Below are 25,569 nucleotides of genomic sequence, written 5' to 3'. Positions count from 1 at the left end.
GTTTCGAGCGACAAAACCTTCGGTCTCCCAGTAAATACTGCAGCCGTGTCCAATCCAATCTTTTGGATTTCAAATACATATGCCATATTCGAGAAACGTTTGAATAATTTTCTCTTGAAGGGATTCTGCACCGGCATTTTGTACTGGCAGTAATTTATAAAAACAACAAGGGCTATTTTCTTTACCTATATATGTCACATATAACAGCAAATGCCTATCCGCTAACCTGTCTGTTGTTTCGTTCACTGAAATTGAAAAATAGTGTGTTTGTTTAAGGAATTTTACCAATTTGCTGCCAGTTTATCAGAACTAAAACTAGCCATATCAGGTCCGTATTTATATATTGTGCGCCCATGCGTTCTAAATAATTGTCCGCTTCACGCACGAACTTGTCTCAAGGAAGAAATAAGCCGTGATCTTGCAAACATAAGCACATCTTGTTGAGTAACGATTTATGCATTACAAATTACAAAGGTTACAACGTAATTTGAAACGGTCTAATCCTGTTAATGATGATTATGATCTAGTGTTCTGCCCGAATGTAGGGGTTTGACCTGAAAGTCCCTTAGCATGTTGAAACCATAGTTTTTTGTACTTGCCTACCATGGGATTATAATGAAGTAGTAAGGACATGCTAACATTGGGGGATTTGTTGTCACTGATACCAACCCACATGAAGTGGAAGGAAAGCGAAACCCGAGTCCTTAGAGAGTAGACATCTAGAGGTATAATGGGGGATTTTGGAGCTGGGATTAGCTGACAGCAGTTTGTGGAAGTAATTGTGAGATACCAATAATATGGTGGTAACTGATAAGAAAAATAATTGTTTACGTTATTCAAAGTAAGTAATGGTTTAATAGCATCTGTATTAAGTATACAATAAGCTGTCTGTCTGTCTGTAGCGCTTTCCAACTCGATATCCAGAAAAATAGACACAATAAATATTAATATGTTTTAAAGCTCTTAGAAAAAATGATTCAAATTACTTGTTTCAAGTCCCTATATCACACCTGAGCTGATATAAGGGAATGCGAAGTACATTTACGAATAGACTGTACATTTTAAAAAAATATTCGAAAACGACAAATATTAGAGTTGAATTCATAGTCTTGAGAGTCACTGAAATTATTAGTGACAGTTTAATTGAATTCATCTTCAAGGTCACACTCTACTCTCCAGGGAGCAGGAGGATTTTGAAAGTAATCGAAAACGACAGATAGCCTTGACTTCATAGCTTTTGACTTTGCTGAATTTAACGATATCATTTTTCATGTTGTTCAAGTTTATCCTCATCCCTTTGGGCGCGGGTTAGAGAGGATGACCAAAAACAATCAGATAACTTAGGTAATTATAACTACTATGACTACAGTAAATTAAACACCCTAACATACTTTCTGGCAATAGCGCGGGACTCTGCGGATTACTAGCTTTAAATTATATTTTATTGACAATCTTAAAGAAATCCAAAATTTTGCCACTTCTAAATTCTGCCGCCCTGTACTTCTCATATAGCATTTACGTTAATACGGTCTTTGACATAGTTCTCACAGATTTATCTGTATGATGATGTGTTCCCATATCATTGTCGTCTCCGATCTGTATGTTTATTCGTTAATTCGTAGTGCCTGTTCGGGATGGTCGCGGAAACCCCGCTCGTTTCGCCGCCATATAAGCTGAATTTAACACCCAAGAAGTTGTATCTGGCTTTTCTTTCTGTTTTTCTATACACAGCTCTCGAGCAGTTTCTCAACACTTCTGAAGATTGTATTATACAGATTTCTTTCTCCTACAAACACTCAGTAGGCACCACACTTCTTTCGTGCTTATATATTGCATAAAGATTCTTTTTCTTACTCTTTCTTGGCATACCTTATTTGCCCAAGGGAAGTCATATGTCGAAGTCACAAGTCGTAAGACATATGTAAAATTGCAACACTACACTACACTACAAGAAGATTTTCTCTTTCTTGAATACGCATTCAAAACCTTCCCAAGGCTGGTTGATGGTGTGTATACTTCAATTGCTACTAAGAAACCCTTTTTCTGAATATAAGGAATTTAATCACGTTTAATAATCCAATGGAAAATCTAGACTGTCTTGACATCTATCCAGTTCCTCCAAGAAGTAATTTAAATTAATACAAGTCTTGGGGGCGTAGAAAGCGTAGCTCAAAATTGATTATAAACATGGGAATATAAATTCAAAGATAAAATTCCATAACCCAAAAATAATTTAAAATAAGAATTGAATGATCTGATATTGAATAATTCAATAATCACTGAGCATGGTATGGACTAGTATGTCTTTAAGACTAGATAAGACAATGCATAATCACTTACTTTGGTAACGGTGATAAGCAGAAAATCTGATGAACAGAATGACGAAGTAGAAAAAGTAATGATGAATAATCTGACTCGCAGAGTTTCGACATCAAAAAGAACTTTCCATACCCTGAAGACAATTCGGTAGTATTTGCATGATTTTTCCGTCATGTCAACATTATTTCCTTATAATTTTGTATAAAAGGAGATTGGAATTTACAAATTTGGAATTTCAGAATAGGAACAAAAGAGGTTTGTTTCTTAGTTCAAAAATATCTGGACATGTTGCAGAAAGACAAAAATATAATATAAAATTAAAGTACAATAAAATATACGAAATAAGTATGTCTTCCTCTATAAAAAGTAGTTGTGAAACCGAAATTTAAGAAAATAATATTCTTGCTCTGCATTTTAATATTAATGCTGCTGTCGAACTAAGAACGAATCTAATAAATGGGATCTTTGCTCTCGTTTAAAGTTATTATGCAGTAAAGAACCAGTATTTACAGAATAAAAAATATATGACCAAATAATGTACTCACCTATATACACTTCTCCGTATAGATAATCTGAAATTAATTATAATATTTATAAATGTTAGATCATATATACATACATACATACATATATATATATATATATATATATATATATATATATATATATATATATATATATATATATATACATTTCTCAAAGAATTTTCATGTTTTCTGATAAAAATGAAAACCGGATAATGTTAATTTCACCCACTTCCATTGTTGATGTAGCAAGTATTTTGAATAAATATATTTATTCTTCAAATGATGGAAAATTTGCTGAATCATTTGGAAACGATCTTCGCTTCTATCTGAAAATTATATCTATATGGAAATTTGCATTCTTTTAAGAATTGACAGATTTCGATACAAAATCACTAAACAACCTTTATATATGTCCACCTGCATAATATACACTGTTAAAATGATTTATTCAAAATAAATACATTTTACTACTCAGAAAGATGATTAAATTTGTCTCAATTTTGACGAGAAAATAACTCAAGAAATTACAATGACGAAATTTAGTTGCATATTTGAGTCCAAGACTGGTTCTAAAAAACGAATACCAATGTATTCTTTGGAAATCTAATATTATGTAAAACAAGTGCGAATGAGCTAACATAAGAGCACAAAGTTCCTCATAATCCTGAACTATATGTTCTCATTCTGGCTAATGGTGGAACTACTTAGCGGATGGACATAGAGAAAATTAGAAGGCAACATAAAAAATGAAAATGAAATGAAACTTTAACTTTAACGTCCCACGATTATGCCGATTAATCTAAAGAAGGTGACAATGAGAAATGAGTGAAATGGTGGATTGAAGAATGTGGGAGGAAACGGGAAAACCTCGAGAGAACCCCCGAGAACGGTGTTTGTCCACCAAAAAGTCCACACGGAGCGAGCTGAGATCGAACCAGAGACCCCAAGCACCGCAGGTAAATGCTCAAACACTGAGCCACCGCGTTCTCTATAAGGCAACATAGTCGCAATACAAAACATTGTTTATTTATCAAAAATATGTCAAAAAACAAGATAGGGGAGTTACTGATATCATAGAGGATTTCGCAAGTAATTATTTCAAGCAATATGAATTTAATATGTAGTTTTATGTGTGAATACGACATTGTGTGCGATCATTGTAATCGATTGACGGTTAATCACGACGATTCATTATTCCCCTTCGAGAATCGTGAGCAATGCTTCTAGGTGTTGGTTCCCAGATGCCTCAATCTATGCTTCTGGGCGTTCTATATGCTAGACAAATTTGCCCTTTTAGGCTAGTTTTAGACGATGTGCTAGCCAAAAATTTCGTACCAGATGTGCTGCCAAAAATCTCGTATAATATCCTATGGCATCAAAAGTATATTGCGTTTTTACACGGTAGCATTTTGATCAGCATTTTGTCGTAACGTAGCAAACAAATCACTGCAGAGGATCGCAATTATGGCTCCAAAACTAAAAACAGATATTTCAGTCGTTATTTCTTCTAAAGCCCTTTTTCGCATATGCTTATTATGCTACAAAGGGCTTTTAACGGTGCAGTCATACTAAACAGATCCATAAATTTGAAAATTTACAGAAGAAATTTCTAATATTTTAATAGAGCAGTGTATAAGTAATGGAAATATGGTGTGCACTTACATCTGCGATGCGTATTTACGTGGAAATATAGAAATTAAAGTCGAACCTGAAGTGCATGTAATCTTCAATAAGCTACAATAAAATTTTGGAAAGTGTGTAATTTCCCCATTTTGTATCGAGAACAGAACCCAACCAACCCCTTCGGAGCTTCTAACCCGTTCCCACTACTGCTACTACTACTACTACTACTACTATTCCAAGTACTACTACTGCCCATTCCTACTCCTCCTCCTCCTACTGCTACTACTCTTAATATACCTACTCCTACTGTTACTATTACTAAGTACTCCTAATTCTACTCTTATTACTACTTACTCCTCCTCCTACTACAACTTGCTTCTACAACTACTACTCCTACTACTCCTACTACTTACTCCTCCTACTACTAATACACCTACTGCTACTTACTCCTCCTCCTCCTCCTCCTACTACTACTACTACTACTTATACTATGGATCCGTATAGTAAAACTACACGTTGCCAGCTGTCTTGTTAAAGTGAACTTGCACTGGAGAATGTAAGTGCATACCTAAAAAATGATTGCTGAAAGTACAATAAATGAAACGAGAAAGTATTTTTTTATATGAATTTCTGTGTGGATCCGTATAGTGAAACTGCACGCTTTTAACTTTGTGCAAACAAAGATGTTCCTCATATTTTTTAATGAACATAATAATAGTATCCCCACTCTAACTCATTTTTCTTTACTACAATTCAATTTCCCACACAAAACAAAGAGCATGGATATTTCGCTTCCTTTTAACACACCACGGCGCTGCAATCGGAGCAGAAATGCTGGAAAAAATGCTACGAAATAGAGCAGGTTCTATCGACCAGAAGTGCCATAGGATATGCCATGGCATGGCAAATGCTATAGCATTTGCTACTTTACACGGTAGGATATCGATGATACTATTTTTGTTCCCTGAAATGCTACGATAAATGCTTCCGTCTAAAACTAGCCTTAGTGATATTCGACCTCCAATATATTTAATAAATTGTGTACTTTGTTTTATAGGTGAATTGGAGATTTACTTTTGGCGCATCAATCGAAATAATTGTCGGAAAAATATAATTCTTTTACTAATTTCTTTCTTATTCTCTACCTATAGATTTGTGGTGTGTGATATGAAAATAACTCTTTTGCAAGCCCGTAACCACTCGTGATCTAAGGGTTGGGCTTCTCCTAAATTTATATTGCTCCCCTAAAATTTTCACAGCAGGCTTGCAAAAGAACTATAATATGGTGGTTAACTATAATATTTTTGAATTGCCCCCTTGCATTTTCGTGCTGGCTACCGGCCTGAACAATTGCACATATAAAGTTTAGAAGGACCATAAGAAATATTAGTTGAAAAATTGCAATTCTTTTACGATTGCCAGTGGGGTATAATACTGAAAATTTCATTTAATTTGTTTCAATTTAGTGTTATGCAATGATATGATTTGGCAGTTCTTTTAATACTAACGAAATACTTCTAGCATTTATCTTTAACGCCGTCTTTTATAATATTGAGTATTCTAATCCAAACAGTTTCGGTAGCCCTCCTACCTTCCTCATTAGAATTAGGTAATTTACAAGCAAAGTAAATACAGTACAACCCCTCAAATCCGAACCCCGGGAATCAGAAAACCCGGCAAATCCGAACACATTCTCAGGAGAAAAAAATAACTACAGCTGGAAAATGAAAAAAAAAATAGATTTAATCATACAAATTTAGTTTTTTTTAAGGTTTTAACATTTCTTGACTTAATGCTTATTCTAAATCATTATCTAATTATATTCTTACAAGAAGACAGTTATAGATATGCGACAATCATTTTGGACATGAGTGTACACCCGCCAGTCAAGGTCACTGCCCTTTCGACCACTGGTTAACCCTGTGTAACCTCAGTCGTTGTTTTACTGCCAATTCAGTGACGAAATAAGTACGTAATATTATTTCGCGGGTAATCCGAACCCCCCGAAATCCGAACAGGCTTCAGCCCCAATTAGTTCGGATTTGAGGGGTTGTACTGTATGCAAAACTGTAAGACATCGTGAGCTGTGTAATATTTTCCGTGTGAGTTACTCTTGCAGCTGAGGAGGTAGCAAGCGCTACCGAAATGTCAATAATATAATATTCAATACAAAAGAATACGAAGTAAACTAAATATTTTCCGAGGTAAAGAAGTACAGGTTTATATGTTTAGCTCAAAAGTTTAGTGTTACTTCAGAGTTTTATCAGATACCCATTTAATAAAAAATAAATATTATAAGCTATAAAATTTTCATATTAATTTCGGGAATATCTGCCTTATTAGTTGTATGTACATGAACAACCAGTAACATAGAAGGATTTGCCTATTTTTATCACAGTTTAAATTGCCTGAACAAGAGTATAATTGCTACTTCACATTATTCATGTATACGCATTTCTAACATTGCAGTAAAACATTATGACAATGAACTACTTTGAAACTTCATGACTAGAAAAAGGTAAAATATATTATTTAATAGAATATATTTGTATAACAATTAAATCTTTATATTTCAGATCGATGCTGAATTCAAAAATTGTTCGGCGCGACAGGCGACTCTGTGTTCGAAGTTCGGTCTCATAGTTGGCCACCTTTTACTGAAACAAAGGAATTGTGTCAGAAAATGTGCAGAGCATATAGTTGACGATTTTCTTCAGAAGCATAGTTTGACACTGAAAATTGCGGCAGAAGATAAGTATATTATGTAGTTATGAACGTAATATTTCATCTGCATCCTTTGTGTTTTCGAAGGGAGTTTTATTTATTAGAACGTTGCCAATGACATATTTATGTTGATTAAAGAATACTATTTAAAAAAGCAAAACAAATCAGCCGCAGTGATTCAGTTAAAAACACTCATCTCTGGTGTGTTTTTCCGTATTTGATCTTGTATAATAAGCAATTCTCACCTGCACAGGGGCTTTCTGTATTCTCTGATTTCTTCTTCTATCATACCTCAGTGTTTCCATTAATCTTTTGTTCTTCACTATCACTATTCTCGGAACACGACCATTAAACATTAATCTTACAGATTGAAATATCTTCTTAGTGAGGAGAACGGATATATACTCCACATTCAGATTCTCCTTTGTGATTACCCTTAGCGTATGTTATATTCAATCACATGAAATAGTAGCTTTTATACGCTTTACTTTGAGAAGTAACAATAAGAATCAGTATTGTTTCAAAGATGTAATTCCTTTTAAATAAACGTACATGAAATTGCACATCTTTGGCTTATTACCTTCGCATAGTAAGGCAATGATGAGCAAACTAGGGACCGGGCATTAAACGTAGCCCCTTAAAAATTTCCACCAAACCCACAACGTGATTCATTACCTGACGAATATAAATTCACTTCTGAGAATCATTGTAATATACTTCGAGCCAAATTATGAGAAATGTTTAGAAATGCAATCATAATACCATTCATCACATTCCGCCTTCATGATCTTTCATAGGGCTTGGTTTTACAACAGTTTGATACAATGACCGTTGTTCTTTGTTATAAATTATATTGGCCCGTGTTATAAATTATATATAATGCTTGTGTTTTCCAAAAAGTTGCAAGTGTAATTTATAATATTGTCAATTTACAAAATTTCACCAAATTCAAAATTCCTACTTCCTAATATGGATTTGAATCGCAATAATAAGAATAAGTGATAGTCAGGTTTTCTATGTTTCTTACATATTATGAATAGCCTCGGTGCTGAAAGGACGTTAAACTCAAAATCACTCAACTCATATCCTGATTTGACCATACCGATAAAAGATTTTGGATAAAGAACACACTATATGACTATCGTTGGTTTGAATCGGGCTTCGGGAGTGGATCTTCAAAATTTACTTTTTTTTAATGTGTTGTAATATAACGATATCCTGGAGTAGAAGTTTGAAAGCAAATATAAGGCGAAGGATTATATAAGGCGGGGGAAATGATTTTGTTTATTAGTAACATCCACGACTTTTGGTGCGAAGCATCTGAGTTTAAAAGTAAATCCGCTTGCTTAATGTGAAAGCATATATGATTTGTTCTAGAGAAAGATGCTTTACTGGGAATTTTAGAGAGGTGGAAGACCAACTGACTTACATGTAACACTCCCACGTGTAACGCACTGATTTTGATAAAATTTAGGAGGTAGATGCTAAACATAAACGAATACGCCTTCTTTTACTCTCTGGCTTTAGGGGAAAGGCCCCACCAAAATTGTTGTACATTTTTACGCCCGATAGGATAGAAGTGCATCGAAGTGAATGAGGGAATACGTGTTTCGTATCTTCCTGGAAGAGCAATTGTGTGAGGCAGGGACCACTCCAAATCTTTGATCACGAAATATCAAAAGTGTTAATAACAGTATGTCAGAAGTGGCTAAAGGACATGAAGACTTGCAACGAAACTTTGTTTAGTGACAATACGCAAGAAAAAAAAAACATGTTTTTGATTTTATGAGGGAAATCGGTTCTAGGGGGCAAGATCCCCCACTTAAACTTTTGAAATTTGAAAGCTGAAAATCAGGAAGAAGTGAAGCGAAGTGTATGAAACTACACAGATATTGTAGACGAAGAATGTGGGAATCCAGGATTTGTATTTTCCTTAAAAAACGGTTGTAGAAAACGTGGACCCTTCCAAACCTTTGATCACGAAATATCAAAACAGCTAACAATAGTATGTCAGAAGTGCCAAAGAACATGAAGAATTGTCACGAAATTGTGACAATGTGCAAAATTAAATACATAAATAAATAAATAAATAAATACATACATACATACATAGAATAAAATAAAATAAAAAATAAATAAAAATTTAACGAAACGGGTTTCTCGTTTTCTGCGTTCAAACGATTTTAGGATGCAAAGCTAACCCAAATTTTGAAAATTAACTGATGAAAGGCTAGATAGAGTGGACCGAAGTAGGTGAAGCTGTGGACAGATATTGTAGACGTACAATAAGGGAATTCTTTTTCTTATTTCTCTTTAAAAATACGGTTGGATTGGTCACAGACCTTCTAAAAAGTTGATTGCAAAATGTCAGAAGTGTTAATAAGTATTCATCAGAAGTTTCTACAAGGTATGAAGCATGCCAACGAAACTCTGTGTAGGGACAATTCGCAAAACATAAATGAAAATGTGTTCTTAATTTCTGCAGAAAAGCAGTATTAGGGTCAAGGCATCATCCGAGAGAAATAAATATTACCGAATAGGGCAGGAGAGAGTCGATCCAAGCAAATAAAATTGTGTGTAAATATTTTATATGTTAAGTAAGGCTGTGTTTCCCAAGTTTCCCCATTGGATTTGGTTCAAATTTAGCACATCAACAGTAAACAGGAAATAGACGAACAAATATTTATGTTTATGCGGAAAAAACATAGTAAGGCGCCTACCCAAAATAGTATAAAATACACTACATTGTTTGTGCTTACTGTTGATGTGCCAAATTTGAAGAAACCGGATGGAGACACTTGCTCAACAGGAAAGGCCTTATTTTACATGTATAACATCTACACACAATTTCATTCGTTTCGGTGCACTCTTTTCGCCACTCAACGCTACAGTCTACGAAACCGTCCTATTTCATTCTTTTCAAGAAAATTAGGAAAACATATTCCCTCATCTTACTTCTATAATATATGTGCGAACTTTCATTCACTTCGGTCCACTTCATCTTACCTTTCGGGCGTGAACTATCAAATTTTTTCAGTAGGTGCTTTTATCCCTAAAACCGCTTTTCGCAGAAAATAAGGAAACACGTATTCGTTTATCTCATGCATAGCATCTACCTGCCAAATTTTATGAAAATTGGAGTGTTACACTTGTAGAGTTTAAGGCGGGCCGCGGTACTCAGTGGTAGAGCGTTCATCTTTGCTGCATGGGGTTTTGTTGGATCTCAACTCGCTTCAAGTGAACTTTGTGGTGGACAAATAACGTGTGAGTGGGTTTCTTGGGGTTCTCCCACTTTCTTCATTCCAACCTTTCATAAATTTCTCATCTTCACTTTCTCCTTTAGCCTAGCTGACATAACAGTGGGACAAAAAACTTATAGATTTCATTACATTTTAGAGTTTAACGTCCCTTTCACCAGCGAAGCTATATGAGACGGGACCTGCTGATTAACGTGGAATCCAAAACATATGAGCTCCAGCTGGGAATGGAAGATCAACTCAGTACGTAACAATTAGTGACTATTTTCATGAATACATGTATCATATAAAAATCACACAAACTGTGATACAATAATATTATTCAATGTTATTATTATTATTATTATTATTATTATTATTATTATTATGCTACGCATTAGTTGAGATATAGTTTCAGTATTGTAGAAGGAATATTGCCTAACTGATAATGCTTATGAGAATTGTTAGATTTCTAAAGGTGTGAAACTAGTTTCCCCACATTAGAAAACTGTAATTACGTGCATTCCTTTCCTACTCTAAAAATAAAGCACTGTTTAGCACATATACCACTGGAAAAAGATATGAAATTTTAAACAGGAAAGTATAAATTTATGTATTGCTTTTCTATGAAACAGGTGATTGTTCAGCTTTACTAGAAAATGTTATTGTTGTTAGTCACATTGAAAGTTGCAAAAAATAGTAATGGAACGAATTAATTTTTTTATAAGGGAAAAACAAAAACCTGTCATTTCAAAAGGGATCAACCATGGAAGAAACATAGAAAATAAACACAAATCGAAACCTGCCCTGGGCCGGTAGTCACAGAACAGTATGTCTTATTAAAAAAAATTCATTTATTTGTCTTATGCCTGAAGGCATTTACAAGGTCAGTACAATATTGCCTGTTAACGTGTAAAAATTGCCTGAAGGAAAGTAGAACAGAATACTACATGAGGTCTTATCGCTTATTAAACAGTTGTGTAGTGCTCACTTTAAGTCAAAGAACATCTTTGCTGCATGGGGTTTTGTTGGATCTCAACTCGCTTCAAGTGAACTTTGTCTTCGAAGGAGTGTTTCCTGGCTGTTAGCAAATAAAAACTACTATTGTATGAGCTGTTGGAGCAACCAACTGTACTCACTGATAGAAATAGAAGCTACTGCTAGAAACAGAGGAGATTCAATTGCTTCAGCAAAAGTGAAAATATGCTTCGTAGCAATTGAAACCCGACTATGAAATTACAACAGCGAGACTCGTACACGGACTCCCACGTTAGTAGCCCCATGACTTTACGACTAAGCAAAGTCTATTTCCTTGCTTTGGTTTGGTATATCAATGCATTGCGGATATCACTTTGGAATATGAATATGAACATTGATTTCCATGTACATTGAAGCGAAATAATTGGAACGATGTGATTGACACTTTGAAATGCAATGCTCGTGCGGCAATACTTACAACATTACGCAAACTATATAATATACAACCATTATTATATATTTCACTTTCATAAATTTTCTCTTATCATAGCAATACCGATTTCCTAATTAAATTTAGTGCATATGTAATTGTTAAGTTCATTTTCAGTTTAGCGTCCTCAGCACCGAGGTTATTTGGGAGGTTACCTACTGATTAACCATGCAATCCGAACCACATGAGGTCACGCAGGGAATCGAGGCAGAATCTTCCACGTCAAAGGTATAGATAGTTGTGCCTTACATAGCAGCTGATATTCTTGCTATAAAGTATAAAATAACTAAACAATTGATATAAGTAAATGAGAAAGCTAAGATATTAGGAATTACTGAAATTGCGATTTAATATAATTTTAAGCAGTATACGCCTATATGATTGTTTAAGCTGCTTTATAAAGATGCAGATTATGAATTTTACTAATTCTTTCACTGAAATGAAATTAAATATTTACATTTGACGTCCCATGGTTATGTCGGCTAAATAAAGGAGACGGTGATGAAGAGAAATGAATGAACATTTTGGAATGAAGAAAGTGAGAGGAAGCAGGAGAATTCCGAGAAAACCCGCGGTACATCCTCGCCAAAAATCTATCGTTGTGAAAAATGGGATCGAACCAAAGACACTATGCACCAGAAGTACTACTAAATCAGAGCAACCCTATGAAAAATACACCCATATTAATTCTCTCTCTGTATACATATATAGTCTTGTATATACGAATAAGTATCAGACATATTGTTTCAACATAGTATGTAACTCCGAAATCTGTTTTAATAAGTTGACTTGGAGTTTAATGTCCCAAAGAGCAAGGCTGGAGTTCAAAGGTTGATATGGAGTTCAAAGAGCAAGGCTGTATGAGAAGTGGAAGTATTAATCTACATATCACACTACGTCCCTGGGATGTCCCATTTTGATTCCAATCATCCTATTCGGTTCTCGGGATTATCGGGACAATGAAAAGACATTCCATGGACGTCCTACATGGGACGTCCTGAAGGATTCCCATGTAGGATGTCCACGAGACGTCCCAGATCGGACAGGAGGTCCGAGAAAAAACCAATGGACTTCCCTTCGTGGTCCCGTTGAATATCCCCTATCCCGCGATATTAGCGAACATCTGGATCCTGTGGAAATCTTGAGAAATCCGGAATGTCCCGGGAGCACATTCGAATAATCCCGAGATGTCTCGTTGTCCGTTGTGGGCTCAGTCTCGGACATCATGTCGACGTACTTGTGCTATGTGGGAATTAACGTAAAAACCGGACCACGTAAACTCCCGCCGGGAATTAAAATCTGCTCTTATTGTAATAATGTTAATGTTCCTTATTTTTAACGTATTAGTATAATTTAATGGACGTGGCGAATAAGTACGACTGAGTTTTGAAACGTGAGAGTTCATGTGATTTGACTTTTTCAAGCACTACAAAATAAAACTTTATATTTTAAAAAAACCTATCCCTATATTGAAAATAACTTGCTGTATTCATGCTCTAACCGCTGCGATTCGTTTCTAGAACCACAATAGCATTAAACACGCTTGGCCACAGAGGCAACTTTAAAAAAAATACATATATATATTGTGGTATATCTAATAGAATCGCTCCAAGCGCAGTTCACACTTGGAGTTTTAAATTGACATTTTCTATCTTTTTCAGTAATTTCAACTGAAGATATTGATTGATTTTCCTTAGTGGTACTTTGCGTCAAATGTGAATTGTATGTTCATCCAAATATATATTATTCTCTTTTCTTTCAATTTTATGTAATTGTGAGTGCTTCTAATACATGTACAGTGTGTCGAGTTATATTTCCTCAGATTTTCCTCGATATGTTTGTAATATTTGCGTAATTATCACACAGAATAAGGATTCATAATCCATGTTTTTTGCTTATAATTTTCATATTTTGCTTTATTTTTCTCAAAAAAGCAAATAATTGTTAACTACTACACTGCTTTGTTAAAGAAAGCACGAAGAAGTAATAATAAATGAAAAGAAACTAAGGTAATAATGAAACTGAGGTAATAATATATATACCGTCATCACACACACCACACGAATGTGTTTTAAAAAATGTGGAAATGTGTTGTTTCTTATAGCATTACTATTCTCCTAAGCTTGTTTCGATCGAGATACCAACAGTTGCTGCATGCGTCTCTCTTGTGTGTCACAAGCTGCCATAGCTATATACAAAACATAAATAGGGCCTACTCTGCAGATCTCTAAGCTGTGTTACTTGTCTCCACGAACATTTAAGCTTGCTTGCTTAAGTTTTATACTTAGCTCGTCCGTGCACTCGTTTTCATTGGTTCTGAAATCATCACTTGATTATTTGGGAAGCAAAAACTATGAGAAAACTAAGCAGTGATTTGGAGGAGTTACAATGTTGATCACGAGAGGGGACAATTTCAGAATCTCATCTTATGCCCATCGAGAGGAGAACAAACATTTGTGACAATACAGCTACGTCAAAACTTGTCGTCTATGCGTGAAAATCAGTATTTTCTTACTATCAAGGCAGAGACGTGTACGGTCAAATGTTTTAGCCCAAGCCGAAGTTCAAGCCAACCGAACAGGTGTCAAAGTGTATAGCAGGCTCACGATAATTTTTAACCATTGTTGGCACAAGCCGGAAAACGCTTTTGGAAACTCAAACCGGAAACCTCGTGAATGACATCTTTGGCCCATAGACTTCTCGACCACGGAGGTCACCATTCCAACAGTATACAAATACTGTACTTTGTAGTATTCGCAGAAAAAAGTGCACTTTTTTCATATTTATAAGCGGTGATATAACAGAAAAGAATAAAGATAAGAGGATTTATGAAAGAGACAGTAACGAAGATAATTAAAAAAGTGAAATCTTTTCAATTTCTTTCCAGTATTTATTATTATTCTTCTTCTCATTATTATTATTATTATTATTATTATTATTATTATTATTATTATTATTATTATTATTATTATTATTATTATTATTATTATTATTATTATTATTGGTACGATTGCAGTACATTGGACATGAAAGTCTCGTATGATCCTTTGTATCCTTGTGCCTCACGTTCTCATGTTTTCTTTCCAGATCAGTTAAAACTACACCCAGAATTTGTTTCATTTTGTATAGGATCGAATTAAGTTGGAGAAATTTTTTCAAGTCAAGTTTCAAATAAAACTCCACCCAAACTTTCCTATGCTCATCCCTGAAAAGCAGGATCCCAGCCAGAATTAGCCAGGGAGAGGAGACTTACGTTTAAAATAAATGAAAATCTTCGCAAAATGCAGAAGTATTTTAGTTTAAGAGAAATAAATGAATGAAATCACTAATTTCTAGTTCTATTAGTATTGTAGCTCTCAGTCCTTGGCAAAAGTGCTGATTGAAATACGGACAATGAATTATGATTATTTTTTAGAATTTTCCACTTTAATATCACAGGAAATTAATATTCCGGCTTGCTTGGTTGTGAAAAATTACAGAGTATATTGCTATAATTCGTAAAGTTTGTGTAATCTCGTCTATTTGTCACGACAATCAGATACCGAAAAATGAAATGAAATCTTTGTTTTACGTCCCGCTGTTAAGACGCTTATGTTAAAGGAGACAGTGGTGATGAAAAATTAATGAAATGGTGGAATGAAGAAAGTGAGATTAAACGGGATAACTCCGAGAAAACCGACGAACACGGTATTTGAACACCACAAAGTCCATATGGTGCGAGCTGCGATCAAACGAGGGACCCCAAACACCGGAGGTGAACGCAGTACCACTTAGCCAGCACGACTCAAGAGCAGAGACAGAAGTAAAAGGTAAATTACAGTAATAATTGTTATTAAGGGGGGAGTATAACTACTTTCATTTTAACAAATTTTCCTTAAAATTTTTATTTGACTTCACACACTTGCCACTCAACCTTGCATGCAGAAAATCGAAATCGTCATTATCAATATTGTCACATATCAACATTCGTTATCGCAAAAATATATCAACATTGATATATCATCGTGAATTTTAGATATAGATATTGGGATAGGGCGAGGTATATTAGGCCACTATGATTTGCGATGGATGAAGACATAAAAGTTACTTTTTATAATAATAATAATAATAATAATAATAAGAATAATAATAATAATAATAATAATAATAATAATAATAATAATAATAATAATCATATAATTGGGTTTAGTCTAGTTTACTATTACTTTATTATTATTATTATTATTATTATTATTATTATTATTATTATCATTATTATTATTATTATTACTATTACTACTACTACTACTACTACTAGTAGTAGTAGTAGTAGTAGTGTAGTAGTTTACAGTTATGGTCTTACCGTTTTATCTTGCATGGGACACCCGGAAGTCTGGTATCCCTTATTCTGTGCATGCCTCACTTTCATGTGGACGTTTGTTTGTGTGCTGTTAACCCAGGGACGGCACTAAGGGTGGGCGGGGGTGGGCGACCGCCCACCCAATGAATGGCCTAGCCCACCCATCCGCCCACCCCAACAGAAGTAAAATAATGAAGGTGACATCCTGTACTTCAAAAGCAATCCGTATTACTATTGATTGTAATGTAATAGGTTCTAGGACCCTGTTTAACTCTGCAATGAACAATGATTTTATTTATAAACATAATTCCAGATACAGCTGAACTCTAATTTACACTGGAATAAGCAGTCTTCACCCTAAAATTGAACATTTCCTCTCATTTGAGAAAATTCAACCACTTGCACGTCATTATGGATGTGATGTCGATAGTGTAGAGTAGTGATGAGCGCAAGAGTCTTGGTCTTGCAGTTTTTGCAAGAGTCTTGCATGCAAGACCAAGACCAAGACCAAGACCAAGACTAAGACCAGGAATCCCGATGCAAGACCAAGACCAAAACCAGGAATCCCGATGCAAGACCAAGACCAAGAGCAAGGGATACAAGAACAAGACCAAAACCAAGATCAAGACTCTTGCGCAAAAGTCTTGCACAAGTACCGGTACTACTTTATTTTTTTTATAGAATGTAAAAAAGAAGGGGGAAAATCATTACATCTTCTACTTGAATTTATTGGCTTCAGTTAAAATGCCGCTGGAGTGAATGTGTTCCCAGTAGTTTATGCAAGGCGTGTGAGTCGATCTGCCACTGTAGCATATAGCTACAGCAGGTCGTTTTCTGCATTGGTTGTTCGCATTTTCTGTATACATTGCTCGTTTTCAAGCAACACATGTGTCCTATTGAGCCATGTAAGCTTTTTTTGGTAGACAACACCGTGTGCATGGGTTTTCTCAGGGGTTTCCGTTTCCTTCTACCTTTTTCATTCCACATTTCAGTTATTTCTCATCATCAGCTATTCTACCATTATTGGCAGGTTGCTTCCTGCAGTTGTGAAGCTTCGATGTACGGTGGTCCTCAGGTAGTCTCTTCGTCTTGACGTAGCAATTTTCTGTTTTAATACCTTCCTTCAACTACAAACTCCTTCGCTCTCTCCTTCTCTTTCCTTCCATCATACCCTCTAGACGTTCCTCAAATATAGTTCATCCTCATTCAATATCCCAACCAGTTCTTCTTCCTCCTCTAAACAATATCTAAAATTCTTCTTTTCTTCACCTACTGCTAATATTTCTAACACCTCATTCGCTTTCCATTCAACCCAGCTAATTTTCTTCTTTTTTCTACATGCCCATGTTTAGTAAACCTGCAATTTTTTAATCGCTTTTGCGTGATGCCAATGTTTCTGCCCCATAGAGTACATATTGGAATCAGTAAAACAAAATCTCGATATTTAAATGGAAGTTTGTTTAATACTAGGATTAGCTAATCGTGGTTGAAAAGAAAAAATCTGACGCCTTTAGAGTGTAAAAATAATTTTGCAATTCATGGTATTTAAATAATCTGTGCCGTCTTGATTTTCTTTCATGCGTCTCAGGGCTAGACTTTCCAGTTTGGGAACCGGTGGAGTATTAGATCTGTTAAAAAAATAAAAAGATTACGAAACGTTGTAATTTATCTTATAAGTAGTGAAGCGTGAGGACCCATTGAAAAAAATAAAGGTTATCGTCTATGTTGTACACTATCATCATACTTACACGAAGGTAAACTATATTACATTTAGAAATATACATTGTATTTTTGTTACTATTGGCGTATTGTAGAATTTATCAAGAGTAAAATTTACCTACGAGAAGCATAAGATTTTTTAAAAGCAAGACTTGCAAGACTCTTGCAGCAAGACCAAGATCAAGAGGAAGACTGGGTGTGCAAGTTCAAGACCAAGACCAAGACTGGATGTGCAAGACCAAGACCAAGACTAGATGTCCAAGACCAAGACCAAGACCACCCCGGTCTTGGTCTTGGTCTTGCATTTGATCATCACTAGTGTAGAGGTGGAAATGAAACTTCTTCCGAAAGTTTTAAAACGTTATGAGGAGGAAAAGCAATGCAAAATTACCTCCATTTCTCAGTTTACTGAAGTAATGGATCATTTCAAAATTGCTTTTCATGAAATTCACAAATTAGCCGTAATTGCTGTCACCATTCCTGTATCTAGTTCACCAGGTGAACGTTCTTTCTCGTGTCTTTCACGGGTTAAAACATATCTAAGAAATGGAGAAACTGTCGCCTAAGCGATCTTTGTTTCCTTTCAGTAGAAAGAAAACTTGTAATGAATATTGCTGTAGAGAATGTGGTAAAATTATTCGATGTTGGACATAACAATCAACGCAATGTACTCCATTACTGTAAGCTTGTTCCTACCATGTGGTCAGCCCTTCATAGTTTAAAATGCATTGTTGTTTCTGTGGATCGTGATGAAGTTTTGTTAACTGCTATTTACTTCTTTATCCAATTTATAATTGTTTTATTTTTTTCAACTTGAGTTTCAATTTCAAAGATTTCTGTGTAAGGTATGATCAAACAATTATGTTGTCGAATTTCCCTATTCTTTTAGTAACATAGATCTTTGCTGTTGCATATAGAGATCGCATCAAAAAATCTAATGTGCACAAGTTAAGGATATACGAGAGAAAATATAAATTATTTATATTTTTTGTCTCTTGCTTTTTTGTAATCAATGCTTCAAAGATAAAAATGTTTGCATTAGCCTATTTTATTATTGTTTTACTTTACTTACTTATTGTGTATTTTATGATATTAACGAAAGGTAGAGTATTATCTGTTAGTCTGTGTTGTTTGAACCTTCTTTTATTTCTATGCATTTATTTGCATTCTTGGAGGGAGAGAAAGTAAAGCTGTTTTGAACTTCATCGAACACACAGTACACACCGTTATTATTGTTTTCAAAAACGGAAGTAAAGGTATTGTGTCTGCTACGCGGAATTCGGTAAGTCGAGAGTATAGCCACGACTCCCGCAGCCCATCCTAAGTCCTGCATTTCTTCAGACCCACCAGGCAAATGTCGGAATTGTACCTTCTATAAGGCCAAGACTACTGTTCTCCACATCCTTGTCCCTCCCCTATTTCAATCTGAGCCTTAGCTAACTAAAGAGTTTAAAAATTGAAAATTATTGTTCAAAAAATGTCTACATTGCCCAATTCTTATTTTCATTGTCCGCCCACCCAGCAACTAGGTCCGCCTCTATCCGCCCACCCCATCAGACATTTCTGGCGCCGTCCCTGTGTTAACCTTTTATATTAAAACCTTCTATGTATTGTGTAACTGTTTTACGAGATTCTTTCTTTTAAAGAAAAGGAGAGAAATTCTTTCCTGTGATATGTATTTCTTGGCATTGGTTGCTCTGCCTAAATAAAATCATTTAGTAACTTATGTCGTCCATTGGGTTTACGTTAATAAAATCATCATTCTTAAAAATTTATTTTATTCTCGTATTTGCGGTTTGCCACACTGACATATTTGGAACACAATTGAGGTTTGGTCCACCCCCTTCCTAATCCTCAGCAACCCCAGCGAGTTTCTGTTTTGAATTACCTAGTATTGCAGTAAAGGGGGAATTGCAGGTGGTAATGCATTTTGGTAGTTTTGTATACGATCCAGTACAAGACCAGTAAAAACGATTTGTCAAGAAGAATCTTCAGATTTACAGATATTTGAATACTGGTGAACTTGTCTTGATCATATTAGTTTTCGATATTTTTAATTTGAGATTGGTACACATGAAAATTATTAGGGTAAAATCCGGTACAATTGCTGTTCAATCCTTTTATGGAAAACAAATTTTCAAATGTGTAGAAATGCACCATTGGTCCCAAAAATTTCACCTCAAATTAGCACGACCACTTCATTTCTTCATTTTTTGGTTTTTCGATTTCCAGACCACGACAAACGAAACTTTTTACTGTACAATCCGGTACACATACAGTGGAAACGATATGTAGAGAACAATCTTGAGATTTGCAGGATTTTTTCTTGTGGTCGTGCTATATTCACGAGTACTTATCATTATGAATTTATTTTGGATGTTTCCGAATTTCAGATCGGTAAAAACGAAACGTTTTACGGTACAATCCGGTAGAAACGCAGTACAAAATATATGTACAGCAAAATCTTCAGATTTTTAGAAACTTGTATTGTCGTGTTGCTATATTCAAGGGAGCTTAACAGGACCACTTTATTTTTCGAATTTCCGAGTTTCGGACCAGTAGAAACGTTTTACGGTAAAATCCACTACGAACGCAATACAAATCATTTCTAAAGAAAATCTTAAACTTACTGAAATTTGTATTTAGGTCCTCCTATGTTCACGTTAACTTAGCAGGATGACTCTATTTTTAATTTTCTTCGAATTTGAGACCAGTAAAAACAAAATTATTTATGGTACAATAATATACAAACGAAGATTTGAACAGAAATATCTTCCAATTTACAGAAATTTGTATTTAGGTCCTGCTATGTTCACGTGAACTTAGCAGCAACACTTTATTTTTCGAATTTTTTGGATTTGAGACCGGCACAAACGAAACATTTCACGGTGAAATACGGTACAATCGCAATACAAACGACTTATTCAAAACATGTTCAAATGTATAGAAATGCACCGTTCGTCCTGAATATTTCACCTGAAATTTGAATGGTCACTTAATTTTTCGAATTGCTTTTTGATCTTGAGACTATTACAAATGAAACTTTTTACTGTACAATTCAGCTAAAAGGCAGTACAAGCCATTTGTGTAGAAGAATCTTGGGAATTTCAGACATTTGTATTGTGGTGCTGCCATTTTCACGTGAACTTAGTAGTATCACTTTACTTCGGACTTTTTCGAATTTCAGACCGGTAGAAACGAAACTTTAAATCCCATAGGAACGCAGTAGAAACGATTTGTATAGTTAAATCTTCAGCGTTGTAGAAATTTCTATTGTGCTCTTGCTAAATGCACGTGAACTTGGGAGGAGCACTTTAGTTTTCGAATTCTTTGAATTTTAGACCGGGACAAAGTAAAATTTTTACCTTCAAATCTAGTACAAGGGGAGCACAACAGTTTGATGCAGAGAAATATTGAGACTTGTAGAAATGTATTGTGATAGTGATATGTTCTCGTGGCCTTAGCATGATCACATTATTTTTCGATATTTTCGAATCTCAGACCGATGCAAACGAGAAGTTTTAGGGTACAGTCTACTACAAAACAAGTACAAATCATTTGTAAAGAAAAACAGTAAATTTACGGAAGCTTTTATTTTTGTCCTGCTATGTTCTTGTGAAATTGGCAGAAATAGATTACTTTTAGATCTTTTTTCGAATTTGAGAGGGCTAAAAACGAAACTTTTTACTTTACAATGCGGTACAAACGCTTTAGAAACAATTTGTACAAATATATTTTCAGATTTACAGGAATTAATATTCTGTTCCTCTAATGTGCACGTTAACTTCGCAAGACCACTTTGTTTTTTCTATTTCTTCGAATTTGAGACTGACACAAATGAAACGTTTTACAGTACAATCCGATACGAACGCACTAGAATTAACATATACAGAAAAACAATTTCTTCAGCTTTGTAGAAATTTGTATTGTGGTCTTTCTGCGTTCACTTGAGATTACTAGGACCACTTTATTTGTCGATTTCTTTTTTCAAATTTAAGATATGTACAAACACAACGTTCTATGGCACGATCCAGTACAAACCAGTACAAACGATTTATAAAGAAAAATCTTAAAATTTACAAATCTTTAATTGTGGTCTTGCAATGTTAACATGAACTTAGTAGAACTAGTTTTATTTCCGATTATTTCAAATTTGGTTCTGGTATAATCGAAAATTTTTCTTTACGGAATACTTTATTTCTCGAATTAGAGACCCGTGGAAACGGAACTTTTTACGGTACAATCCTTTACAAAAGCATCACAAAGTATTTGTACCGAAAAATCTTCACATATATAAACTTTTGTATTTTGGTCCTGCTATGTTCACGTGAACTTAGCAGGATCACTTTATATTTTCCATATCTTTGAATTTGAGACACACGCAGTACAAACGATTCTCACAGATTGTGATTAGTAGAAATTTGTATTGTGCTCCTGCTATGTTAACGTGATCTTAGCAGGACGATGTTACTTTTTGATTTCTTCTAAGTTGGACCATTAGAAACGAGAATGTTTACTTTGCAAACCGGCACAAATGCAGTAGAAATGTATGTAATGCTGATATTTATCATGTTCAAAAGTGGCCCTGCTAAGTTCACATAACAGTCTTCCTTTCCGCCAGTTTCTGTAACATTTTGATTGTAACGCATGGCTTTTTAGCCGTTTTCTGCTCGCCGAATTCTAATGCTTCAGCCTGCTGTAAGCGAACTTGATATGCTTCCGCTTCGCGTTACTGCCTGCGATTATCCTTTTCTTGTTTAAATATTTTTCTTCGATTTTTTTAACGAAAATATTTCTTACCTCTTTGTTTTTCAATTATACACTCCGTTGAATACTTTACTTCTGCCTACATTCTTCAGCTAAATATCTATTTCAGCCAGCAGAAGGTTATGATCAGAAAAAATGTCTGCCCTGGAAGGGTCTTCACAGAATTCCGATACCTGTCCTGAGTCATAACATGGTCTATATAATATCTTCCGTCGTCTATTGGAGATTTTCATGTATATCTTCTCTTGTGCTGATTGAACCATTTATTACTATAGAAGTGTGTCTATAGAAATTAACAACTTCCTATCGGCTTTCAGTTCTTTCGACCAAACAATTTTCCCTACGACACGACTTTCCTGTTTTTCTAACAACACTATATGAAAATCTTCCATTACACTTACTTATGCACCCATCCTCTTCTTATCTACATTTTATTCTATTTTCACATAATTTTCCTCTACCTCTGCACTTGCATGTAAAGTCATTGGTGCATATGTCTATATTATCACTTAATATTTCGTTTTTCTTCAAATCTTAACATCATAACTCTATCATCAGTAAATTCTACTTTCTCTACCTTCTCCTTTAAGTGCTTTCCTAGAATTATTCCTATGCTATTATGTCCACCTTTTTCATTTCCCGGGTAAACATTCAACATCATCCTGTTTACCACACCATTCTGTTTAGTCTTTCTAATTAACTTTGCAAACTCCTACCAAAAATAGATTATTTTCTTTCATTTCATTAAGATTGTCTTCTTTTCCTCCCTGTAATGTAGATTTCTAAATGAATAATCAGGGGTTAAACCAATACATGAAATCACCAGAAAAGTACAGAATATTACACTTTTAAATAGGCAGTATTTCGGAATGGCATAAGAGGGAATTTCGTAAGTATTGTGCTGAATATTATTGCATGTAAGGAGTCTGTAGAAATAGCTACAGCTATGATACTACTGGCGTCGTAGATTTATGGAGCCTGAAGTTGAAGTTGCCACTTTCATGCCATTTTGGTGTGTCATATCTCAGGAGGGCAAAGTGCTAAAAGTGATGATAAGGCCCAATTGACTTGTTAGGCCACAAAGTGTTTCTCAATATGAATAAACTACTGCAAAAAGATCATAACTTATATTACATGAATAAATAAGTGAGAGCATGGTAAAAACTTGAAGAAAGGACATGCGTGACGATGGTTCGTAGGCCGGAAAAATGTAGGTCTAAATGTTTCGCTATCTTTTATGCTAGATCTCAAAACCTACGCATGACGCAGCAATTAGGACTGCTTTCTTGTGTTACGTTGTGTAAAAGCTTGCGAGTTGCTTTTGGTTCATCTTTGTAACTAATGGTGCGTTTACACTTGGTCGATTTGCGTTCGATTCACTTGAATTGACGCCACTTTCAACTTAATCGACCGTGTAAACAGAACTTCAACTTAATCGCTTCTTGATCGAAGGCGTCTAATCGACTGGCAACTGAATTGAAAGACGTTCTATTTTCTGTGGTCGATTCGATCAGATTGCCTAGCGAATACGATTAGATTGCCTAATGTAAACACCTGATTCGAAAACATTTTCAGGGAAAGGAAAAGTGTCCGGCATGCGGTTATGCTTATTTTACATTAAATTACTTTTATAATTATATGAGAAAAATGAATTTTAATGGAATACAAAAAATAGTCTTTACAGAAATGTTGCTACTAGAGGAACAGCACTAGATTTCTTCATCAAATGAAGTTAAAAATCACAACTGCTGATCTACGTAATAAAAGTAAAAATATTAAAATATTTCGAAAAGGTCAGTTGCAGGTGTGGAAGATACACCTCAACAAAAAATCTCTTGCTTCATGAAGCCGATCGCTTTTTACGCTAGATTATATAAGCTCCATAAGAACGTACAGGTCTACTTTTACCGCACCATTAGAAAGAGTTGTTGAAAAATTATAAATCTTTCACTAATACCCTTCTTATTATAACCTAAAACGTTTCCACTGGGCACCATGAAAATACCGCACTTGGCATAGATAAAATCCAAAGGGGCCACAAGAAGTAATTGCTAAAAAAAATACAATTCTTTTACGATTTGCGTATAAATACGGCTTCCGGGTGCGTAGAATAAAACCTAGAGTTAAGAAACGCAAACTAACCTTTGCTAGGTGGTCATTGAAACAAAAATGTTATTTAACTGAGTCAGAAAGGACGAAGCTAGTTGGTCCGCGCATTAGCGCGGGAGGGGGAAGTCCGAAGAGACCAAAAGCGCCAGCGATGGTAGGTGTGCGCGCAATCGAAGGTAGTGGTAAAAAGTTGATTTTGGCAATGGTACGAGTTTCAGAAGTACTTGTTATGGTTTCATACTAGTAAGGCTGCACTTGTAAACATAAAATAAAGGTCCTGTACACTGCAGAAATATGTCACAGGTGGAAAATAGCATCTAATAGAGCCATCTTTCATACGCACTCAATTATTTTATCCATCGTAAAGCACTTGTAATTATTTTACACTAGTAACCTTACACTTGTAAACCTAAAATATATGTGTATTACTTTGTATTTAATTCTGATGCCTGCAGAAATTTGCTTCTTATAACATCTTTCTTTAATGCAAGGTATTGAATTTTGTCTGTAAATCTTCCAAAATAGAATGCACCAAAACAAAACCTGCACCCGTTATGATTTGACCTGTTAAAAATAATCTATTATTTTGTGCTATGCAAAGGTTTTGCTGCTCCTAGTGTGTGCGCTTTAAATACCATTCTTGCTTAATTTCAGTGTAAGCGGTCCCGGGTTTGATTCCCGGTGGGAGCACTCACTCGCAATACTATAACAAGCTTTTTAATGCGAACCATCATGAAT

The 25,569-nt window shown here is 35.0% G+C and overlaps 1 protein-coding gene across 1 annotated transcript in view; it reads right to left on the bottom strand.

The window, feature by feature from the left end:
- The window catches only part of LOC145682956 (uncharacterized), a 737,495-nt gene that overhangs the window by 458,116 nt on the left and 253,810 nt on the right, over positions 1 to 25,569 (bottom strand). The window contains exon 6 of the mRNA XM_081754317.1: positions 2,865 to 2,891. Within this exon, the coding sequence (XP_081610443.1) occupies positions 2,865 to 2,891 (27 nt within the window). The remainder of the gene's footprint in view (positions 1 to 2,864; positions 2,892 to 25,569) is intronic.

The sequence above is a fragment of the Thermobia domestica genome, chromosome 4 (genome assembly GCF_964235325.1).
Source record: "Thermobia domestica chromosome 4, izTheDome1.hap1.1, whole genome shotgun sequence".
NCBI classification, from domain to species: domain Eukaryota; kingdom Metazoa; phylum Arthropoda; class Insecta; order Zygentoma; family Lepismatidae; genus Thermobia; species Thermobia domestica.
This window is presented reverse-complemented; position numbering and strand designations above follow the sequence as displayed.